The following is a 22866-nucleotide window of genomic DNA, read 5'->3' on the forward strand; positions in this document are numbered from 1 at the left end:
AAATTAATTTTTTAAATATTATATTTAAAAATTACTTTTTAGCTTAAAATAATTAAAAATACATAATTAATAAAAGTAAAAAATTAGGACTACGTATTGCATAATTTAGAAGTATGTTCTGAAGTAGAAAACATGTTTTCTGAATTTATTATATTTAAATATATTTTAAATTTGAAAATTATTAAAAATATGTAAATAACATAAAAAATATGAAAAATTAGTACTATGTATTAGATAAGTCAAAAGTATTTTCTAAAGTAGAAAACATATTTTTTAATAGAACAAAAATTTATTATTTTTAAATAATTAATAAACTGACATGCTTGATAAATTTTTAGGAGTGGATCCATCCAAAAAAAATGATCAAGAGCATGATATTTGTTGGGATCATGGGCATATGCTCTTGAGTCAGCAATATTGGAGGTGCAACTTGTGCAATACAGAGTTGAAAGGAGGGGTAACCAAGTTGAAGCAGCATTTGGCTGATGGTTATCCCGACATCTATGTGCAGAAAATGTCCATAAGAGGTCCAACAATTGATAAAAATGTACTTCACTGATTTCAGAACAGCGAAGAAAAGGGTTGTCAACAAGGTGGAGGTGGACCACTGAGCGATGGAGCTATCTTTCTGTCACGTCAAGAAGTCATAGGAGGCATCTACTTCAGATGACGAGATCTAGGCTGCTATTCAAGAGAGCCTAGATGATCGGTGGCAGCAAGATGAGATAGCCAGGTATAGGGCTCCATTTGAGCTCTCACAATGAATTGGACTATGGTTCTGTGACTAGTAGGGCATATCCATAGTTCAGGAGGACCTTAGTTAGGAAGGTCGTTAATCATTGTCTGCTATGCCGGTATCAGGCTGTAGATCTATTTTTCGGCAGCACAGTCCGTATGACCCCGCACTGTGCTGTGTCGGCTCTGTACTGACATAGTAGAGGCGGAGGAGAGGGGGAATGAGAGAAGAAAAGAGAGTGGGGGAGGAAGATGGAGAGGAAGAGAGGCTGACCGGGGCCGGCTGACGGAGGCGGAGGCCGGGGAGCTGCGGAGGCGGGGCTCCGCCTTGTTCGAAACAGGGGCTTGGAGGGGGCCCTTTTATTTCTCAGAAATTAAGTGAAGTCGGCACGTCCCGCCTCCGCGGCTCCCTAGCCTCTGCCTCTTCCGCGCGGAGGCTCCCCCGCCTCCGTCGGCTGGCACCGGCCGACCCCGATTGGCCTTCCTCTCTCCCTCTTTTCTTTCTCTGATCTCTCTTTTCCTCTTTTTCCTTCTTTCCCTCCATCGCTGGTTTCGGTTTCATTGCTGGAACTGTCCCGGCCCGCCGCCGTTACAGTTCGGGACATCCTAAACTGGGCGGCTCAGGATGGTTCTACCGACCATGCCATTAGTAGAGGTGGTAGCTATATTGCATCTATGTGGGGGCTTTTGGCAGCAGGAATAAGTTCTCGAGAGATTCCATCAAGAGCCACCATATTCATGATTTAGATCTGTATGTCTTCTCTAGTAGGGATTCAAAGTAGCAGAGAGTTGACACCATGCTAAAGAAGGATAAGAAAAAAAATATGTGGTGAGCTATTAGATCCTAGTTTCACTTTAGCCACATTCCTGCGAATGCAGCATGGAACATGTACTATAGGTTCTGGTGTAGATCCTCCAGATTTGAAGGATATCTATGGTGAACTTTTTGACAATAAAGAGGAGCTACAAAAGTAGATTTCCTCATACCAGAGCAAGCGGCCCATATATGGACTGACAGTGATGTGTGTGTTAGAAATTTAAACCCAATTTAATGGGTTTCTTCGACTTTTTGCTCTATGGCATCTTATGTAATTTTTTGGTTTCTTAGTATACTTAATGATCTCTTTGTTTAAGTCCCACTTTATATTAAAAAAAAAGAAAAACCAGCCCATGAGTTTTATGGGATGAGGGTGTCTTTTGAGTTCGTCTTTGAAAGAGAAGAAGAGGGTGGTGAGAGCTTGGTAGGAAAAAGGAAGAAGACTACAAGAAGAAAAGGCATCTTCCTAGTTGCTGATATTCTGCATATTTGTAAGTTATATTTTCAGTTTTTCATGGTTGAAATGAAGGGTTTTGTGAAGTGGATTTGAGCCTATCTTGTGCCCCATTGTTCAGCTCTATTTTTCATTGTTATTTGATGCTATTTGCATGTTATTAGCATCTATTTTGCTCCAACAAAATTGGTATTAGAGCTTGGTGTGGTGATTTGGTGGTTGTCTTGTGCTTTGCTTGCATTTAGGGTTTGAAATTGGGGCTTTTGGAAGAGTATTGAGTTTAAGCTTGATATTGGTGTAATCTTTAATTAACATGGAGAGTAATATGCTCCCTATTCAACTTCCTAAATTAACTAAGGAGAACTATGATCGTTGGGAGTATTTAAATCAAAGTTTTGTTGGAATCTCAAGATTTATGGGAGATAGTTGAAAAAGGGTTCAAAGAACCTAGCTCACCACAAGAAGAAGAGAGGCTCACAGAAGGTCAAAGAAATATTCTCAGAGTTAGGAGAGAGATAAAAAAACTTTATTTGCCATCTACCAAGTCATTGATGAAGCTAATTTTGAGAAAATTTCTAATGCCAAAACTTCAAAAGAATCATGGGTATTGGACAGATGTTAGTTAGTCAGATTCTTAAAGACAAGCACGGTACCTTGTGTTGCACTAGTGAAGGGCATGCATGGGATGTGCACCCTATTTTGTCAATCCTTGGTGCAAATTTGCATACGAAAAAACATGCTATAGTTAAACCTTTGGTAAAAGATTTAATGGTTCAAAATTAAAAATAAATGAAGGGCCATCCAAAATAGAGATTCAAACTATTGATCATGATTCGATTAGGGAGAAGGAAGAATTTCCTCAACCCATTTAACACGATTCTCTCAAAAGGATTTAGGAGAACTAGAAAATTTGGTGAAAGTAGGGTCTAGGACCTCTTTTCTTTCATCGGGTCATAGTGAGGTAAAGATGCGTCCACAGGAGAGGAAAGAGCAATGCATCTTGCTCGAAAGGAGTAGCTTAAGGAAAGTGACCTAAGAGAGGATGCCAAACCAACCAGGGTCTATTGAGCACGGATAGCATGTATTTATACTAGTAATATCTATGCACAATCTAGACCGGATTTCTCTTCTAGTTCAAACAGGACTCAACTTTCCCAAAATAGATGACTAGTGGAAATAAACATGAAAAAGCTAAAATCCTTTAGGAGCCATATTTTGATTTCTACACCTACTTTGCATTTAGTTGCTCCACCTAATTCTTCCTAGATTGGGAGAAGTCCGATCAAAGTCTTTCCCCAAAAAGAATTCGGTTTACCAAACCTAATTCGGAGTCCAACTGATGGAATTTGTCCTTGACCCTTGGTACGCCGCACCCTCTGAGGGAGGCATCACATCATAGAACTTGAAAAGTTATCTAATTTTAAAAAAAAGGTCATCTCAATTGGGTGTCATGTGTCAAGATATGGCCTCTACAAGTTTAGTGCACAATTTTGCTTTCCAATAGGGTAGATTTCGTTCCTGGATCTTGTCCAATCCCACTTCTAGTGGCCAAAGTGGTCCACATCAAGTTTAGTGATCCTTTTGGATCAATGCTATCCTTGTTTAGGTGATTTAGCTCTTGCTAAATTACAGCTGAAGATGGAGAAATGTCTACTTCCTCGTCTTCTAAACCATTTAGTTTTTCTTGGAAGCTGACTCTTTCGACCGATCCAAAATGACTCAATACTTCTGCAGCTAGTTCCTTTGACATTCCTCTCGATGACAGTCTAGCAACCTTTATTGATCTTGGTCTTCTTAGCTCTTGATTCTTAACGAACTACTTGCCCTACTTCTGCATTTGCACTCCGTAGTAGGGCCACTCCTTGCCATCCTTGTTGATGATGGCGATGGCACTTTTCCTTGATCTCGATCTTGGTTGTTCGATCTGGAAATCGAGGGGCAAGAGTTTGAACTCTCAAGAGTGGTATCGGCTTCTCATATCATTATCACAAACTTGTAGACATTCGCTTGGGCAACTGTTGCAAGGTCTATATTTTTTTGTATTCTGAAAAGGTGTTGATCATAAACTTCTTCCCATCCTTTACGAGTTGATAATTCCTTTGTCGCTTATAGAAGATAGCATCTTGATCTTAAAGGAATGGGCTTCCAAGAATGATCTGACATCCAAAGGAACTACTTTGTAGGTCATCTCGTCAATATACCCTTTGTTATTACAAATTTAAAGGTATATTGCTTGGTGATCTTCAACTCGATATCTTTCTTAATCCAATCGAGAGGATAGGGACGTAGATGAAGCTTGGTTTGCAATCCCAACTTCTGAACCAGACTTTCAGGGATGAGGTTCTTATGGTTTCTAGGATCTACAATAGTACTGATGATACTCTGCTTCACCTAGATCTTCAACCGAAAGACTTCCTCTCACATCTCTATGTCTGCTTCAGTTGCTGCCTTGGGTTTTCTTGCCATCAGATTTAATTTTCATTCTGCTTGCTCAAGCTCAGGAAGCTTCTCAACCTCTATCACATTAAGTACCGTCTTCCCTTTCTTCCGAGGACTCTTGTCCTTTGACTTCTTTATCTTTGGTTGCAACTTAGGGTGGAGCTTCCAACACTTATCCTTAATATGCTCACTGATCCTATAGTGGTTGAAATAAATTTTCCAAGTCGTTTTGACCTGTTTCTTACCTTGCTCCTATTCCTGGCCTAGTTTTCTGCCACTTTTCTTGCCTTCTCTTGGTTAGTTCTTCTCCTCAATTCTGTTGGCCTTCACACTAGTTTCGCTGATGTCTTCAACTTTGCAGGGCATCAACTCCTTTCGGATGCTCTTGTGAAGATCTCCAACATACTTTGAAGCAAAGTCTGCCGTACCGCTCGATACGGAGCGTACCGTACCATATCGAGAGAAAATCATTACAAAACACACCTTTAAGTCGGTATTGAGGCGCGTACTGGCCTGTACTGAGGTGCGTACCGATCCGTACTGAGGCGTATCAAGATAAAAATTGAAAAAAATGGTTAGAGAGCTATTTCGGCACAGAGGTGTACTGTGTTGAACCGATAAGGTATCCAATACCGAGATTGCGGACCTTGCTTTGAAGAGCTTCAAGTCCTTCTGGATGCTTTTGTGAAGATCTCCAACATACTTCATGAAGACTGCATGATCATTAATGGAGATCTCGAGTGAGATAGCTTGCTCGTGGAACTCGATGGTATTGTCTTGGATGGGTTGATCTTATTTCTGCCGTAGGTACTGCCACTTGACCCACTGATCTTTCTCATGGCTGATTGGGTAGAATTATTTCTTGATTAGGCCCTCGAATTTGCTCCACATCAGATTAGAGATGTCATTGTTCTTTATATATGAATTCCACCATGTTAGGGCATGGTTGGAAAGCTTGAGGCAAACAAAGACTACCTTTTGGATACTTGTGTATCCATAGATAGTGAAGTTCATCTCTAACTGGTGGAGGCAGTTATCCAACCTCTCAGCATCAACAATCCTATCGTATATAGGGATGTCGATTCGAGCTTCAACTTTGAAAGGCTATAGAGGGGGATTCTTAGTGCGTCTGTAGGTTCCTCATCCTTTTTGCTGGATGGTAGATCTTCTCCAGACATGGAAGATAGCTTTGCCTTAGAAGTTATTGGTGTTTTTCTTGAATGTGTCACCAATTGAGACATGATTTAGGTGAGTTGGGCAATATTCTCCTCTAGTTGTGTTGGACGTTCCTTCATCTCATCATCTATCGAGGTAGAACTAGTAGCTTACTCACCTTCATCGTCCAATGTACTTCAAGCATCAATGGTCCTTTCATTTGCATATTGCTCGTATATCTGGAGTATAAACTAAGGCTCCTATAGATGTAGAAAACTGAATCTATGATACTAACTTGATTCCTTCAGGGAGAAGGAAGAATTTCATCAATTTATCGAACTTGAATCTCTAACTTGATTTGATTGGGGAAAAGGAAGAATTTTCTTAACCTGATCAACTCGAATTTTTCAAAATGATTTAGAAAAAAGTAGAAAATTTGGCAAAAGTAGAGTTTAGGTGTCCTTTTCTTTCATTGATAAATAACAAACTAAGATACATAGTCTCTTTTATACTAGTGAAGTTTGCCCTTACACAATTTAGTTTGGATTTTTTTTCTAGTTCAAATAGGCTCCAACTTTGCCAAAATAAATATGACTAGTAGAAATAAACACGAAAAAACTAAAATTCTATAGGAGGTTCATCTCGACTTTTACATCGATTTTGCCTTCAGCTGCTCTACCTAATTCTTCCTGGATTGGGAGATACGCCCGACCAAAATCTTTTTCGAAAAGGATAATTTTAGTTTGATTGGTCTATTTCAGGTTCCGAACAATGGAATTTCGGCCTGCTGCGCCGCACCCTCTGAAGGGGGGCGCCATGTCTTAGAGCTCGAAAAGTTACGTAATTGAAAAAAAGATCATCTCAATCTGATGTCGTATAGCTAAGTTATGACCTTTGAAAATTTGTGCGCTATGCAGCTTTCTGATATGGCGGATCTTACTTTTGGATCCTGTCTGGTCATACTTATAGTGACCAAAATGGTCCACATCAAATGTGGTGATCTTTTTGGATTAGATCATGATCTACAAAAACACGAGAACTTGAAATCATATTTTTTGGACAATCTCCTACCTTGTGCTATCGTACAATGTATATGATAGAGCATAGTAATTACAGATTACCCGGAATAGGAAATAGCATGCTTTTGGTATAATTACATGAAAAGTAACTTGAAATAGTTTTTGGTTCATAGGCTAGGGATAAGGCTCATGGACAGGGTTTATATACATGACTCTTCCAATTTGATCAGTTTTCTGGACAATTACCTTAATAAGAAATTGGTGTTGGGAGTTATTTGGCTTTCTTATTATTATTTATATTATCCTTTTGAAGAAATGCATACTTATGCAACTGAACCATCATAGACCATTTGTGATTTACTTAACTGACTGAATAGTTTTCAATGTAGCACTTGGATTTTACACCTGTGCATACGGAACGGCCTGGAGAACTAATTGCGTACTACAAGATTGCAAGTGTGTGTCATTTCCTTCTCTCCTTTTTTGTTTCTTTTTGCCACTTCTTTGTTTTCTACACTAAGATTTTTTCTCCTCCTAAGTAGGGCACTACAAGTGGGCCTTGGATGAATTATTTATCAAGCATAATTTCAGTCGAGTAATCATATTAGAAGGTGCTTTTTCTTGGAAGTTCTTTGTAGATCTCTATTTCCACTCGCTTTCTTGTTAATTTATAGACATTGAGTAAAGTAAATGTAGCAATTGCTAGACAGATGACATGGAGATTGCCCCAGATTTTTTTGATTATTTTGAGGCCACAGCTTCTATACTCGAGAATGACAAGTATGTCCTACATTTGTGTACTCATTACATTCTTGCAGGAATCTTTGTTCTTATCAATCTTGTTGCACCACTACTTACCCAATGTGCTAATGCTGTAGGACAATCATGGCTGTTTCTTCTTGGAATGACAATGGACAAGTGCAATTTGTGCATGATCCTAGTATGATCAACAAGCTAACTTCATATTTCTAGTTTTTTTTGCCATTCTAAAATCTATTTCAGTCTATGTTTTTCTGAGATTGAATAATCATATAATGTGTTGCATACTAAATTTTTTTTATTGTGTTTTACAGAAACTCTTTATCGCTCTGATTTCTTTCCCGGGCTTGGGTGGATGCTATCAAAATCTATATGGGATGAGTTATCACCAAAGTGGCCTAAAGCATATCCTTTTCTGCTTAACCATTTCCTGATTATTGGTTTAAATGTTGATATGTCTATATGTCTTTCCTCATCTTTCTTCATCTATTTTTAAGATTTTTCCTTTGACATATCACACTTATTGGGATGACTGGATTAGGCTTAAGGAGATACACAGAGAGCGCCAATTTATTCATCCAGAAGTTTGTAGAACTTACAATTTCGGTGAGCATGTGCGTATATACTCATTGTACTTTATTTTAAGTAATGCAATTTTGCATTCTCGATTAAATGACAACTTTTTTGTGTATCTTCATATATAAAGTTGCTTAAGTTCTAAAATCCAATTAAATGATATAATGTTTCCTCGACCCCTCCCAGGGTAATGCTTTTAGGCAATAGTCTTATCCTGAATAGGTTTCCTATATTCAGATACTAAATGTCTTGTGTAACTCATTGAAAACCAGCCTGACTAACTAAAAGGTTACATCATTGGCCGACATGAAAAGTAGCTCTAAAGGTTGATCTGAAAAATAACAATAAGTTTAAAAGAAAGTAGCTTAAATGTTCTTATGCTGGTAAAACTTTGTGTGTTGAATTTGTTGGCAAACTCATTTCCTACAATTTGACAGTAATTGGCTGGATTTTCCATGATCAAGCAATCAATAATTGCTCTTCATTTTCCATGCAGATAAATAGGTTTCTCATGCCAAATCGGTGACCGTCAAACAGTGCAACTTATTCTTTCCCCTAAATGTAACAGAAGTTCAGTATGAATTGTTAAATCATAATCTTGTCCTTTTGTGTTTGATTTGATAGATTAATCTGCAGTTTCATCGTACATTACATATATGGATGAGAATCTTGACTTACATCCAACATATTCCATTTCCATACACACCTGCAGTAGTGCTTGTGCTTGACAGTAGTCTAATGGGAATACAATGAACCAAAGCTTACAGTTCTTAAACTGAATATTTCTTAAGATGTTGCTAGCTCTGTTCCACCTTCTCAGCGTAACCGTAACATTTTGAATCAGTGAGACCAGTAGCAAAAAGTCCAATAAATATTTAAAAGATATCCTTTTAAACAATGCATTAACATTTCTTTGCCATGTTCAAGCGCACTATCTCAGAATCTGGCTCTACAATTAGTGCTGGTTACTAGAAATCTAAATTACTAAATGACTGGGAATTGGCTTGATAAGAGTCTAGGCACATATTTTATGTCCCTCCTCACATCCAACATTCTGTCAAGATACATGCCATAAGCAGATTGAAGACATCAATGGAAATTTCAGAAAAAATGAGACCCCCACCAACGTATCTAGGCACTTATCAAGGTCATTTTCTTTAGTCAACTATTTGTAGGTCAATTCTCTTTGAGTGTTGGAGCAAATTATATATACATGTGTTAAGACATAGCATTATGTTTGTTTTTTGTGTTAATATTCAGTGTTCTAAAAGGCAGTTGTGGTATGCAGCAAGGTTTATGGTACCGATCGGCATCGTACCGTACCGAGCATATCGTACCGTACCAGACGGAATTGGTATGCAGTCTCGTACTGTACTGACACTCGGCATGCTTCACCTTCTTGTACTATACCACGTACCAACACTGTAATAGGATGGTACCATGGGGTTTGGTACCGAGATGGTGAACCTTGGTATGCAGGCTACATATGCAAGTGTATATATGGTTAGCAAGGTTAGTCGTCTTGATACCGGACCTCATATCAGTACCATTCTATTATAGTATTGGTTCAAAGTATGATGTGGTAAGATTCAATGTACAATGTTTGTATTGAAAAAAATGTTGTGTACCTCGACCTCGGGCCAGACCTACCCCTTTTATCTCAAACGTAAACCAAGGAGAACAACCTCAGCCCTAGCCGATCGGCCGACTAACCGAAGTGAGCTGCCTCGATCCCGACTGAGGAGCCGATCAACCAAGGAGCCATCAACCGAAGAGAAAAATCAAGATGTGTAGATCAGGACTGACAATTCCAACAACCGACAGCTTTGGCAGCCCGTAGTTGTGGCAGGGCCATGGCCTATGCCTCACCAGCGCTGCTCGCTGCCCACGCAAACTGGCATCTACGCCTCGCTCATACTACCGGACGTTATCTGGCCATCTTGCACGCCACGTCAGGCTAGGTAACGACAAAATGAATTTTTCTATATAAAGTAGCAGCCCGGGGGACCTCAAGTATGCGCAAAATATTACTCATAGAGACCATACTGTTGAAATTTTTTTCTTACATGTTGCCTCGTTATTCTGACTTAGGCATCGGAAGGTTCCTCGCCGAAAATTCTCCGGCAAGCGAACTTCTTGCAGGCCATCTTCGGAGGAACCCAGCAGCCGATGTGTCAACCGGCTTGCTCAGCCCGCCTCCAACCAATCTTAAGGTTGTTCGAGCTGTACTCCCACCTCGGTCTGGATTCGGCAGCAACAGATTGGCGCTAGAGAAAGCACCAGCCCCATCAACATTGACATCCATCAAAGGAAGAGACAATCAGCATGAAGTCACGAGGAGCCCGCGGTGTATCACATGCTTCGCAACGCCGTGTTCCAACCTCTCGAGGGTCGTTGCAGACCTCGAAACTTGTTCTACCAGAATAACCCTCTGTGTTTGTGGATAACAAGCAGTTCAACCTACTCACTCAACAGGTGTCGTTGACCGCGGAGATCTAGGGTCTGCAATAGACAGTGGCATGACTGGATTTAATCCGATCGAAATTCATCCAGCCCAGCCACTACTCAGTCGCCTGCGTAAGGCATGTGCCTGGTCAGCTATCGCTCCTGAGGTCGGGGCTCAAAGCAGTCTCCTAGAGTTGGCGCACCTAGCAGAGCAGTTCTAGTCAGGAGGGGAAACAACACACTACAAGCCCCCTTTTTGGTGAGGACTCTGCTTCAATCCTATTGCCTCTTGGCCGTATGGAGCCACCTCTCGGCAGGATGCCGACCTTGATCAGAGAATTAAGAAAATGGGCCTGTAGATTCAGGTCCTCAGGGGACAGACTTCGAGGGCGAACAACGACTTCAACTTCTCCTTTGAACCCTTCTTTACCAGGCGGATCATGGAGGAACTGATTCCACCTCGATTTAAGATGCTCTAGGTAGGCCGTATGACGGGATCTCGGATCTCCTAAGCCACCTTGAGAGCTTCAAGGCTCTCGTGATGCTGCATAGAGCCACCGATGTCGTGCTTTGCAAGGTGTTCCCCACAATCCTTCGCAAGGCGGCTCGGTTCTGGTTCTTTGGGTTTCTACCTGATTTCGTTCGCTCCTTCAAGTAGCTCACCCGCCTATTTGGGACCACTATCTCCTGCTGAAGACGGCGCCGCAGCTCGGTTGCGTTGCTCGATATCAAGCAGAAGGAGAAAATCTCTCTTAGGGACTATGTTAGCTGCTTCAATGCGGCGACCCTAGAGGTACGCGACCTATATCAGTCGGTCGTGATATCAGCAATGAAGAGCGACTTACGACCATTGCACTTTCCATTCTTCTTGGAGAAGCGCTTTTTGGCGGACTTCTCTGAAATGCTGGTGTGGGCGGACAAATACGCCAACGCGGAGGAGGCCATAGTCTTCCATCGTGAATCTGCTGGCGGAAGAGCCCCTTGAGGAGCCAGAAGGGGGTGCGAGGAGCGCTTCACCTCGATGCGAGAGGAGCTTACGGAGACCTAGGAGTCCTCGGAGGTTTGAGAGGTTCATCCTTCTCACCGCCTCGAGGGTCTAGATCCTCATGGAGATCGATGGCCGAGGTTAATTGCGCCCTTCACCTCAGATGAAGGTTCGGAGACCCAAAGAGACTGGAAGAAGTATTGTCGCTTCCACTAGGACCATGACCACGACCATGAAACCGAAGAGTTCGTCTAGCTCAAGGACGAAATGGAGGCACTCATTCGGCACGGGCGACTAAACTGGTATGTGCTCCCTCGACAGCACTGAGCAGCCGCCTTGGCCTCCAATCCACCGCCCTCGGAGCCGATCGACAACTATCCGACCGTTAGAATGATCAACACGATTGTTGGCGGTCCAGCCGAGGTTTTGTGCACCTTGGGTCACCGAGCTCCTAAGAGGTCGAGGTTGCCCTAAAGAGACAGTGCACGAGAGAGTCATCACCTTCTCAGATGCCGACCTGAGTGGAGTTCAGATTTCTCATGACGATGCTATAGTTATTTTCTTACTATCGCAAAATACGATGTAAATAGAATATAGAATACTTATTGATAATGAAAGCTCGGTAGACGTATTATTTTATAATGCTTTCCAAAGATTGAGACTGCCTTCCGAACAGCTCCGAAAGGTTAACACTCCCCTTATCGACTTCTCGGAAGACTCAATTCCCGTAGGAGCGATCAACCTGCTCAGCCTGCCTCCAGCCGATCTCAGGGTCGTTCGAGCTGCATTCCTACATCTGTTCGGATTCGGCAGCAATAGGTATGTACGGTACAACATACTGGTACGGTATAGTACAAATTGGTATGGCGAACTTTGATTAATATTTTGTGAGTGCATAAAAAAATAAAATACATTAAGTACAAAAAACAATATTAGTACTTTTTTGGATAAATAATATCATTACTAATAAGAATAACTAGCAAAAATACTTATTCTTATATTTAATTCTAATAACAATAGTTATAGCATAATTGAAACACATATCCAACCATCAGCTTGAGCATGCTCTATTTCACATGCTTATATAAGTATGGCAGCATATTTAGCCTCATAATGCTAAGTGAACCATATATGTAGTTACACACAGGACTAATTGAGCCACCACACGTATGGCTACTTCGTGCTAAGGGGACTTCCTTTCGAGCCAACATGTGGTGTCACCATGGTATGCTGAAGCGGCCTGTACCGGCCGGTTCAGCATGTACCGTATCGGTTCGGGCCTTGACTGATATGGCGGAGCCGTGAAAACTGGTACAGGGCCCGTAGAAGCCGAATCTAGCTGGAGCCAGGAAGGAAGAAGAGAAGGAGAGAGCGAGCGGGGGAGGGGGGAGAAGGAGAGGCCTCCGCCGCCCGCGGAGGACCGCGGGGGGCCGGCGGAGTCCGTGGGGGGGTGGGGGAGCCCGCGGGGACGCGGCGGAGGTCGAGGCTGCAGCCGCGTGGCCGCGGTTTTTTAATTTGAAAATTTTTAAGCGAAGTCGGTAAGCGATTTGTCGACTTTACTTAAAAATTCTAAATTTTTTTCCGTGGCCGCGTCCCCTGTTTCGAAGTAGGGGACGCGGTCATGGCCTCGGCCTCCGCCGTGCCCCCGCGGGCTCCCCCGCCCCCCCTCGGTCTCCATCGCCCCCCCCCCCCCCGCGGCCCTCCGCGGGCGGCAGAGGCCTCTCCTCCCTCCCTCCCCTGCTTGCTCTCTCTTTCTCTTCTTTCTCGGCTCCGGCTGGGGAGAAGAGCTGGCCGGTTCAGTATCGATTTAAACTGGTCCGAACCAAAACCATACCGGTTCGGTAGGTGACCGGTACGCCTATCATTTTTGGTACGGCATACCTGGGGTGTAACCATATATAGAAACTGCATATAGGCAATGTGGTGTAGTCAAGAGATTGCATCTGTATATGCGGCCTCATGTACTGCATTTTGAAACACTACTAATGTTGGAACATGGGAGGCATGAAATAAAAAGTGCCAGCCGTTAGTGGATTATTTGCCCTATACTTGAAGCTGACACTCACCTTTGTCTCTTTTTGGGGTTTCATATATGAATCAATGAACCTAAGAAATAGCATATTTTGTGATCAATGAAATTTACTCTTCTTCATCTCCACTTTATTTTCTCGATAATTTTTTTTAATGCATAGCTAAAGGATTTGCAAAGATTGTAACTGATATACTCAGTTTGCCATCAATGCATAAATGGAATGGTTTTGATTAAATGAAGGTGTTTGAGTTGCAAGTTGAAGGTTATTCAAAGGTTCTAAGAATATTTTTATATAATTTAAGAATATTATTTTAGAATTATATATTTTTATATAATTCAAGAATATTAACAATTTGTTGTATCATATATTTTATATCATAATATTTAGTATTCTATTAGTGTTTGGATTGCATGTAACCTGCTCTGATTTAGGATAGACTTGAAAGTAATCTAGTCTAATCGAATCAAAGTTATTTGGATTAGGCTTGGATTGAAAAATATGACTTGCTTTAAATATGGCTTGGATCGAGTCCTAAATACTGCCCAATCTGAATTCAAAAGGCCAGAATCAGCATGAAAGTAATGCCCTATGTTTTGCACAATCTTCCTTGAACTTAAGAAATTAATTTTCTTTATTAATAACTTTTATGTAGTTGGTCACCAATTTGTGTTGTTAATTATACTTTATATGTTTTTGTTAATCAAGTCTTCTATGAAATGGGTTCTTGATCATGTCTACATGTTTAATTATTATTTACCTGCATAATGTGTTAAGGATATATAAAAACCAATTTATATGTTTCTCCTATACCTTGTGTCTCTATTATTCTTGACCTGATTTGATGCAAAAACCTGACAACTTGAATCAATAAATCTTAAAGCAAACCAAATTTGTCACTGATGAAAACGTATTAGACTTAGATTCTTATTTTTGACCCAATGCAAATATGGATTGGATTTGGAATGTGCGAAACCTGATTCAACCTAACCTGCTTGTAGCCTAAGTAATTAGTATGTAGTTACTTGATTTCTACTTTCCTTATTATACTATTTTAGTTATAGAATATTTACTTTTACATAGTTCAGTTCTATAGATTATGGAGAAACTGAAACAAAGGGAGAAAGTAGGGATCGAAATGGGATAGGTTGGGTTGAGCTTTCCTATTGCTTAGGCCTAGACTAGAAGAAATTTTTAGCTCTGGACTGGGCTGAGGCTTGAAAATTTTTCTGTGTGTTTTGCTTGAACCAACCCTGAGTCTAAAATCAAGCCTGGCTTGAAGCGCAAATGAACTCGAACTAACCAAACCGAATTGGTCTGAAAGGCTCAATCCAACCAGAACTAGCTTGACAATCTTCAATTATCCCCCATCGCCCTCTCGTCTATCCTCTCTCTCTCTCCCTCCTACGTCACCTTCCTCACCCACCATCCCTTTCGTGGCTCCCTCATCTTCTCCACCTTACATTCCCAAAAATCTGCCATCCTCCACTCCCTCACTCCTCCATTATGCCTCCAATGCTAACCCTAACCCTAACCCTGCCACCTCTATTCCACATGCAATCCTAACCGTAACCTTGACAATCCTCCTCTTCCACGATCCCTAGTGACGTCCCCTCCAATTACTTTACCCTTCACTACTCTGCAGCTGCCCTCCTCGTCACCTCGTAGCTCCTCATTACTGATCTCCTCACCTCCTATGTGCTCCCTGCACCAAGAAGGGGGAGAGAAAGTAATATGAGAAAAAGAGAAGAGGAGAGAAGTTGTTCACCACATTGCCCATGCTTCACCATCCTTCGCTTGGGAGAGCCGTTTGCCGCTCAGGATTTAGAGGAGAGAAGATATGGAGTGAGGAGGGTTTAGAGCATGAGAAATGGAGAGAAGAGATGAGGCATGAGGTTGTGAGCAGTTTAGGATGTGGGGCACTTAGGTGTAGGTGTGGGTGGGGTGAGGAATCGAGGGTATTGGGTTTCTTCAGTGGTCTGGGTCAAGCTTAGCTGCTAGCCACATGAGGGTTTAAACATCCAAATTGCGCAAGCTCATCAATCCAAGCCTGGTTAGGTCAGGTGTCATGCTTGGGCTTCAGCCTTGGAGTTGGGTTCGTGCTCTAGGCTTGGCCAAGCGGTGACTTGAACTGAGCTTGAAATGTAATTGAGTCCTTGTTTTCATGTCCAAGCCCAACCTGAACATTCTCAGGCTGTGCCGAAAACCCAACCTGAAGCCGGCCTAACCCAGTAGGCCTTGGGCTAACCTAGGTCCATTTCCAGCTTTAGGAGAGATTTTCCTATGTATATGAGCTTCCTTTATCTATGCTATATGCAAACAGGGTCAAACTAAAATATGTAAGTAAGACTCTGTCAATTGATCTTTAAAAGAACATATGCCCCTAATAAACAAACTCTAAAGATTGTTGTTTCGAGTAAGAAGTTCTAGATGAATTGAAAATTTCAATCTGAATCGAATATACAGATGTTGTTGGTGACTTCTCAAAATTTATAGTTGAAGATGGATATTGTAGGAGTTGCTGATCAAAATTGCCCCTTCTCATATTCTATAAAATTTTGAATTTTGCTTGTTCATCCTTCATGCCTTCAAAATCATTCTAGGTATAAAACCTTTTATCTTGAAATCCATCATCTGTTGAAGCTATATAGACCTTAAATTTATCTCACTACAGGCTACTGTGTTGTCCTGTAGTAAAATTGTCAAAATCTACAAAAGAATGCAAGTATTTTGTAAAGTTAACTGTTGAAGTTTATTAAGGTCTTGATTAATTAGATATAGGAAGATTTAGTAAAGAAGAGATGAGAAAATAAGGTGCCTTTTGGTGATATTATGTGAACTGGTCCAGTAATAAATGAAGTTCCTATGTATATACTTTTGATGGTAATCCATTTTTTGAGCTATTTAGCTTCACTCATCTATCTATATTGAAAAGACTTAGTGATAACTATCAATATTATAATTTCATTTCAGGGCTCAAGTATGGGGCAGTACTTTAAAAAATATTTGGAGCCTATCAAATTGAATGATGTTCATGTAAGTGAAAAGTGCTTTAACTTTTGTTGAATTTAAGAAATGCTTACGTTGGACTTGTTTTCTTTGATCCATCACTGCAAAAGGTTGATTGGAAGACAATGGATCTAAGCTACCTGACCGAGGTAATGTTGTATCTATATAAGAATTCACTTGGCTGGATTCTTCATTTGATCTCCTTCATTCAGCAATTCTCATATTGGCAGGACAAATTTTTGAGACACTTTGCTAAACTAGTTGCACATGCCAAACCTGTTCATGGACCTGATTTAATTTTAAAAGCACACAACACAGATGGTGATGCGCGGATCCAATATAAAGATCAAGCTGACTTTGAACAAATTGCACGACAATTTGGGATATTTGAAGAATGGAAGGCAATTCCTCATCCTATTTCATATTTCATTATTATTGATTTTTAGAAAATATATCTAAAAAAATTAAATTCTAAATATAACACATTTTTTTCTAAGATCAATTTGAAGGATTGTCGCTTGTGACAATAGTTTTCCTCTATTCTTAAACTTGACTAATCATCCGATTTTTCTCTTTATGTAGCTTAATTTTAGCTATCCCTAGGTGGTTTAAGGCCATTATGGTTTTGCTTAACCCAAATACCCCACTTATGATTTTAATCAAGGTCCACAATTTCAGTACTAGGTACTATAATGGTAGGTTACCTTTTTGGTAAGATACTGTTGGTGTGGCAGAGTACAGGTTGGTATGGTGTCATCTGAAATCGGGCGGTATGATTTGGTATAGTACAGGACACTCCCTGAATTTGAGGGATACTGGGCAGTTCCTCTTGGTTTGGACGGGTATGAACTGGTTCAACTCATATACCGAATTAAACCTCAGTATCATATGGTACGATCAATACGGAGGATCTTGATTTCAGTAGTATATCATATAATTTTTATTATTTTATAATATTACAGTAATATTTTCATATCATATTATATTATAATATAATACACTATTATAGTAATATAGGGAAAAGACTTTTTTAGGTTGAAGGGATATACAATGCCCTTTTGTCTGCTAATTGAATGCAAGGTGTCCCAACCAATGGATGGAAGTCAACTTATTTTTAGTTTCCACAGGAGAGGCAATGGAGCTATAATATAATACTATCATACATTATAGGACAATACTATATTACATATAGTATAATAAAAAGCAACTTAACATTATTGTCTATTATTACATGGTCCAAGAGCGCAAACGTGTCCATCCTAAGAAAGCTAATTTTTTATAAAAGAAGTGCATTTCTAGGGATATCAACATGTCTCTCAAAGCAAATTAGGCCTGTTCCCCACCAAACCTGGTGTCAGCCATACCCACATGATTTGACTCCTTATATTTAAAAAATCAATCTATATTCCAAATGGGGCCTTAGGGCCAGTTTGGAAAGGGGATAAACCAGTTTTATCCCTATTAAACATTGGGATAAATGCCAAATGACCACTTTATCCATGATAGATTATTATACCGGTAGTTTAGACAAAGTATCAGTTGTAGGTATAATTTCATAATTATGGGGAGCTAGAAGGACAATCGGTTTAACTGGAATAGAGTTAATTATTGAAAAGAGTCCAAGATTCGCTGAACCGGTACTGGGACCCGTACTGGTCGGCGGACGGTTCGGTACGGTATCGGTTCGATACCGTCCGACACACGGTACGCTGAGGCATATCAGTTCAGAATCGGCACGCTAATTTTTTTCTTAAAAGCTTTTTAGGTTTGATTTATTGGTAATCAATTTTTTAAAACTTTTTCAATAATTTTAAGTATAATTTAATATTTTTTGATGTTTTTAGATGTTTCTACGATCCTGATATAACCTAAATGATGCATCTTATTGTTTTAAAGTGATACAAAATATAAAATAATTAGTGAGATGCTGCATGCTACAAGAAGCAATATGAAATTTCTTAGAATCAATTAGTAAGATACAAAATATAAAATAATACAATCAATTATATATATTTAAAGTACAACATATCAGCCGATATCTAATATCTTATCGAGTAGCGATGCTTCTTGTAAATATTCGGATCGTTAGTATAATAAAGAGGAATATAGGCCCACCCGTCTAACCAAGTAGCGTGGTAGTCCTATACACTCATCCCATAAGGAATATTCTCTAAATTATGACTACTCTTGAATCCCTCGCTGAAGTTCTAGCTCCAAGAGGTGTTCTCTAGCTGATAATACGGTTGTGGAGGGGCCTATCCGAATATACCTGCAGTAAAATCCGACCTGTAAGATGCTTTTGGCTGTGTAGAATAATAGCCACCAGAAGACGATGCCTCGACGCACCTATCTATATCTGTATCCGAATATACCTGCGGTAAAATCCGACCTGTAAGATGCTTCTGGCTGTGTAGAATAATAGCCACTAGAAGATGCCTCGACGCACCTATCTATATCTGTATTCGTATAGATCATAGGCTGTCTGTGATTGCGGGTAATAAAATCCAGTAAACGACCCGGAACTTAATACATCTATGGATCTTACTCCATGTGCGAGGTCATCTGCAGCTGCATGCCTCTTGAATGACCTTGAGGAGCTCGTCTCCTATATACAATCGTATCCTTGTGTGCTCTCGCAGATTGTGCATCATGGTTCTTATCCTGTGTAGCATGCGCAAACTGAGACTCACTGGTGAATCGAAGACCACCCTTCTTGGCTAGTAGATCCATGATCACCAGAACTATATTGCTGCTCTTTCTAGTCTCTGAATTTGATTGAACTGACGACTCCACATTCTCTATTGGGGTTGCAATTGTCTTTTTTCTTTTTTTGCTGCGGTGAGCAATTACTTGCTTATCTTTTGTGCCTGGCTACACTACGAGGATGGATATTGCCCTCCTAATTGAGTCGATCGGATAGCGTAGTGGCCTTGTATAAGTACTTCTCATTTATATCTTTGAGAGGATGCCCCAGACAAGGAGTCATGTGATGACCAGCTCCTCGATGACTTTTGTGGCTATGGTTTATCAGCTGGAAGGATGCATGGAATGTTGTGATTTGTCCATTACCCTATATCGACTCTAGCGTCGCTGACTACAAAACTGGTTGGTCGTGAAGGCGATCCTGGGTCATCAAGTTTTGGCTGCTACTGTTGGCCGACAAACCATTTGATTATAGGATCATCCTCATTGTCAACGAAAGCATTATGGATCGTAGTTATGTATTTTAGCTCCACTTTCTCCTGAATGCACTTTAGCCTCAACCTCAGATTGTAGTGAACATATATAAGATCGTTGAGATGCTTCTATGTCAGACGAGTCCTTTGCTTACTATTGATGAGGGTGAAGATAGACCAGTTGTGCTCATAGCTACTCGAGGAGACTGTTTGAGAAAGGATCCGGATAGCTAGCTGCTCAAGATTTCTCTCGGACAAACCAAAATGAATCTACCATTCAGCTACAAAAATATTGAAGAAAATTATATGTAAGTTAGTATCATATTAGTAACCATTTAATGTCAGGTAATTTTTATCGTTGATATGTAATATATCTGGATTCATACTTCTCTTACGACCGTTGCTGAGACTCCAAAACTGTTGGTGCCCTTTTTAAATATTTTTTCTATAAAAAAAAAATATATTGTAATATGTTCATCATTGAAGATACGAGTTACCTTATGCATGTCACTTAAGTTAATTTACCTCTTCTAAACATAAGGCATCGACTTCTAGATTAGGCTCCCATCTTGTAAATCATATTACATAGAGCGTCCAAAAGTTCATTATCCATATCGATTCCAGGTATGGTGTATTGGAACCTTGGGTTAAGGTAGTAAGCTGCAGGTAGAGTTCGTAATTGTTATAGTAAGATTGTACAAGTACAGGAGCAGTCTAATTTTTAATATTCTTGCTTACCTGGTAGCTGCAAGTTTCTATCCATTTAGAGGTATCTCTCGTTGTCCACGGCCTGAAGCACTAAATATAATGACTTGATAGTCTTCACTATCTTCTTGTGCTGCCAGAATATTTGCCTCGTCACTAAGTCCTCGACAAATGCTCTCCTCAGTGCCGACCTTCACAAATCTGCTTTCCTACCATTCAGGATTGACTAGTTTCTGATGTAGGACGCCTTTCTCTCAAGAAGGCTATCAAGTGCAACGTAGTTAGTAGTAAACCATGTTACCCCTAGTCTTAAGATCTTTCTTTGCATACCTCATTAGTGATAGTTGCATTTTTGGCCGGGGGGGTTTGAAAGAGAGTTGAACGGAGGCCTGAGAGTTTCTTAGGGCTTTCCAACATTCCATCGTATAAAAGGAGGAGAGAGGGGGAGAACCAGTTCGGAGCCGACCGGCTGGTTGGCACTGGTTACGCGTGAAACTAGCCGAAACCGGCCGGTTTGGACTGATTCTGTCCAGTTCATGACCGGTTCCGACCGGTTCAGGTTCGATTCCAAACCCCACAGGCAAACCGACCCGGTCCCGCACTGGGTCGGCTCGATATGGCCCAGTTCGGCAGACACTAGAAAAACTAATTTGCGCTTAATCTATTAATACTCTATTAGTATACAATATGATTAGACAAATGTTAATATATTAATGAAACACTGTATATTAATATTATATAATGTTGTAATAAGATTAATATATTAATAATCTACTAAAACTGTTATATTAATTACTTTATTGATATTAGTTTATTAATAGTACATTAGTTCTCTTTTATGTTAACATATTTATTTTATATTCAAATGAAATACTGAAAGGGCAATTTATCCAATTCACAAAAGAATAACCTTTTCTCTGTTCTTATCCTCATACAATATCCAAACAACAGTTTCTTATCCTCAGACAACTTCGAAACAATAAACAATAAAACCGCAATCATTACTTGGGATATAATTTCACTCAAGCAGAAATAAGTCCCTTTCAGATAAACCTACCCAAAATTAAATCTTCCTCTTATAAAGCCTATTTTTATCCCAAAATTTTCCCTTTCCAAACTGCTCCTTGAAAGATACAAGACTACCTTTTGCTACTTGTACCATCTGTGGGAAATGATCAATTAATTGAAGAAGTTAACATTACTTGCTATTTTGTTGGTAATGTTAAATTAAAATTCTTTTGACAGGATGGCATTCCCAGGACAGCATATAAAGGAGTTGTAGTGTTCCGGCATCAAACTTCAAGGCGAATATATCTTGTGGGCCCAGATTCTCTCAAGCTACTTGGGCTAGAGCATTCTTGAAAATAATCACATCATTGGTTTGTTTGAGGTGTTGCTGATAGTTTTTTTTTCTTACGTTAAAAAATTTTGATTAAGTGTTCTCTTTGTAGAACTCAAGATCATAAGATATAGAGTATAGGAAAATATCAATCAGGTTCATTTTCCTAATTGAGTATAAGGTGGAAGCATGTCAAAAGAAGCTCAAGTTCATTTAGAAGACAAAAAATACCAAGAAAGAAAAATAGTTGATATAATTGAAGGACTGATATAGAGATGCTCAGACAACACAAACATAATTTAACGGCCAGCCGAACCAAAAGAGATTCTTATCAAACATGCATATTTTTCTTGTTTGTCCTGTCTAGTCTTTGCCATGTAATTTTAACATTCGCATGTCACAGCATAGCCCACAACTGGGTAATCTACTGGATGTAGGCTTACTGATGAATGTTGGAAGAAAATGTAACAATGGCACGTGGGATGCAAATTTATACCATGACGTCTATTTCATGATCAGGCTAAAATTCTAAATGACGGTGCAGTAATTTCTCTATTGCTTTGTATTATGCATAACTTTTTCTTTATGACAAAACAAGCTTGGTCACGTTGGAAAAGTTGGAAAGTTCTGTTGTTCTTCTAAGTTTATTTTATATTATGCTTGTGAGTTTGTTGTGGTTTGAATGCCAGCATCAGAATATCCAATAGTTGTATGTACATATGAAGTTTGAGAGACTAAACTGCAAGTCTTATCAGGTCATAATGTAAATTTCAATTTCTGTATTCTTGATAATACACTTTTCATAAATTCAATGGCCAATGCTCTAGGCTATGGTTCATGCAAGATTTTGTGGCTTTCAATTGTCCACTTTTGTAGCTAAGATGTGCATACAACCAGACTTGAAAACCATCTCAGATTTGTTTGGCGAACATGAGAAAGAACAAGCTAAATCATGGATCAATAATTTTTGCAATGTCAGCATCAGACTTAGCCAACAATGATCAGCTATGCATACTTGACACAAAGAAGAATGCTGGCTTCGGTTGACAAAAATCAATTCCCTGACATACTGTATGGACTTGTCCATGAGTCGGTGCAGAGGTTTGGTTCAGGTGGCTCAAATTCCTTGCTGCACTTCATGATGGCTATATACATCTTTACTGAATTTGTCAGAGTGGAGAATCCAAGTGTCTTGAGCAAGTCAGAAGGTAGGCGAGGAGATT

At 39.9% G+C, this 22866-nt stretch overlaps 1 protein-coding gene across 25 annotated transcripts in view; it reads left to right on the forward strand.

Annotated features, from left to right (window-relative positions):
* Positions 1-22176, forward strand: part of LOC103710476 (alpha-1,3-mannosyl-glycoprotein 2-beta-N-acetylglucosaminyltransferase-like) — a 49133-nt gene extending 26957 nt beyond the window's left edge. For 3 of the 25 annotated variants that reach the window (XM_088723214.2, XM_088723212.2, XM_088723220.2), the window contains 10 exons: positions 7009-7075; positions 7159-7230; positions 7330-7399; positions 7498-7559; positions 7693-7782; positions 7898-7992; positions 9243-9308; positions 16388-16450; positions 16534-16824; positions 21550-22176. In XM_088723214.2, coding sequence (XP_088579340.2) covers positions 7009-7075; positions 7159-7230; positions 7330-7399; positions 7498-7559; positions 7693-7782; positions 7898-7992; positions 9243-9308; positions 16388-16450; positions 16534-16824; positions 21550-21666 — 993 coding nt within the window. In that variant the 3' untranslated portion in view covers positions 21667-22176. Of the gene's footprint in view, positions 1-7008; positions 7076-7158; positions 7231-7315; positions 7400-7497; positions 7560-7692; positions 7784-7897; positions 7993-9242; positions 9309-16387; positions 16451-16533; positions 16825-21549 lie in introns of those variants that run through there. The other 22 variants (XM_088723213.2, XM_088723221.2, XR_015987829.2 and 19 more) reach the window with 21 other exon arrangements.
* The last annotated feature ends 690 nt before the right edge of the window (positions 22177-22866 follow it).

This window comes from Phoenix dactylifera, chromosome 6 (assembly GCF_051530095.1).
Source record: "Phoenix dactylifera cultivar Ajwa chromosome 6, Ajwa_hap1_PhDact_Kaust_v1.1, whole genome shotgun sequence".
NCBI lineage: Eukaryota > Viridiplantae > Streptophyta > Magnoliopsida > Arecales > Arecaceae > Phoenix > Phoenix dactylifera.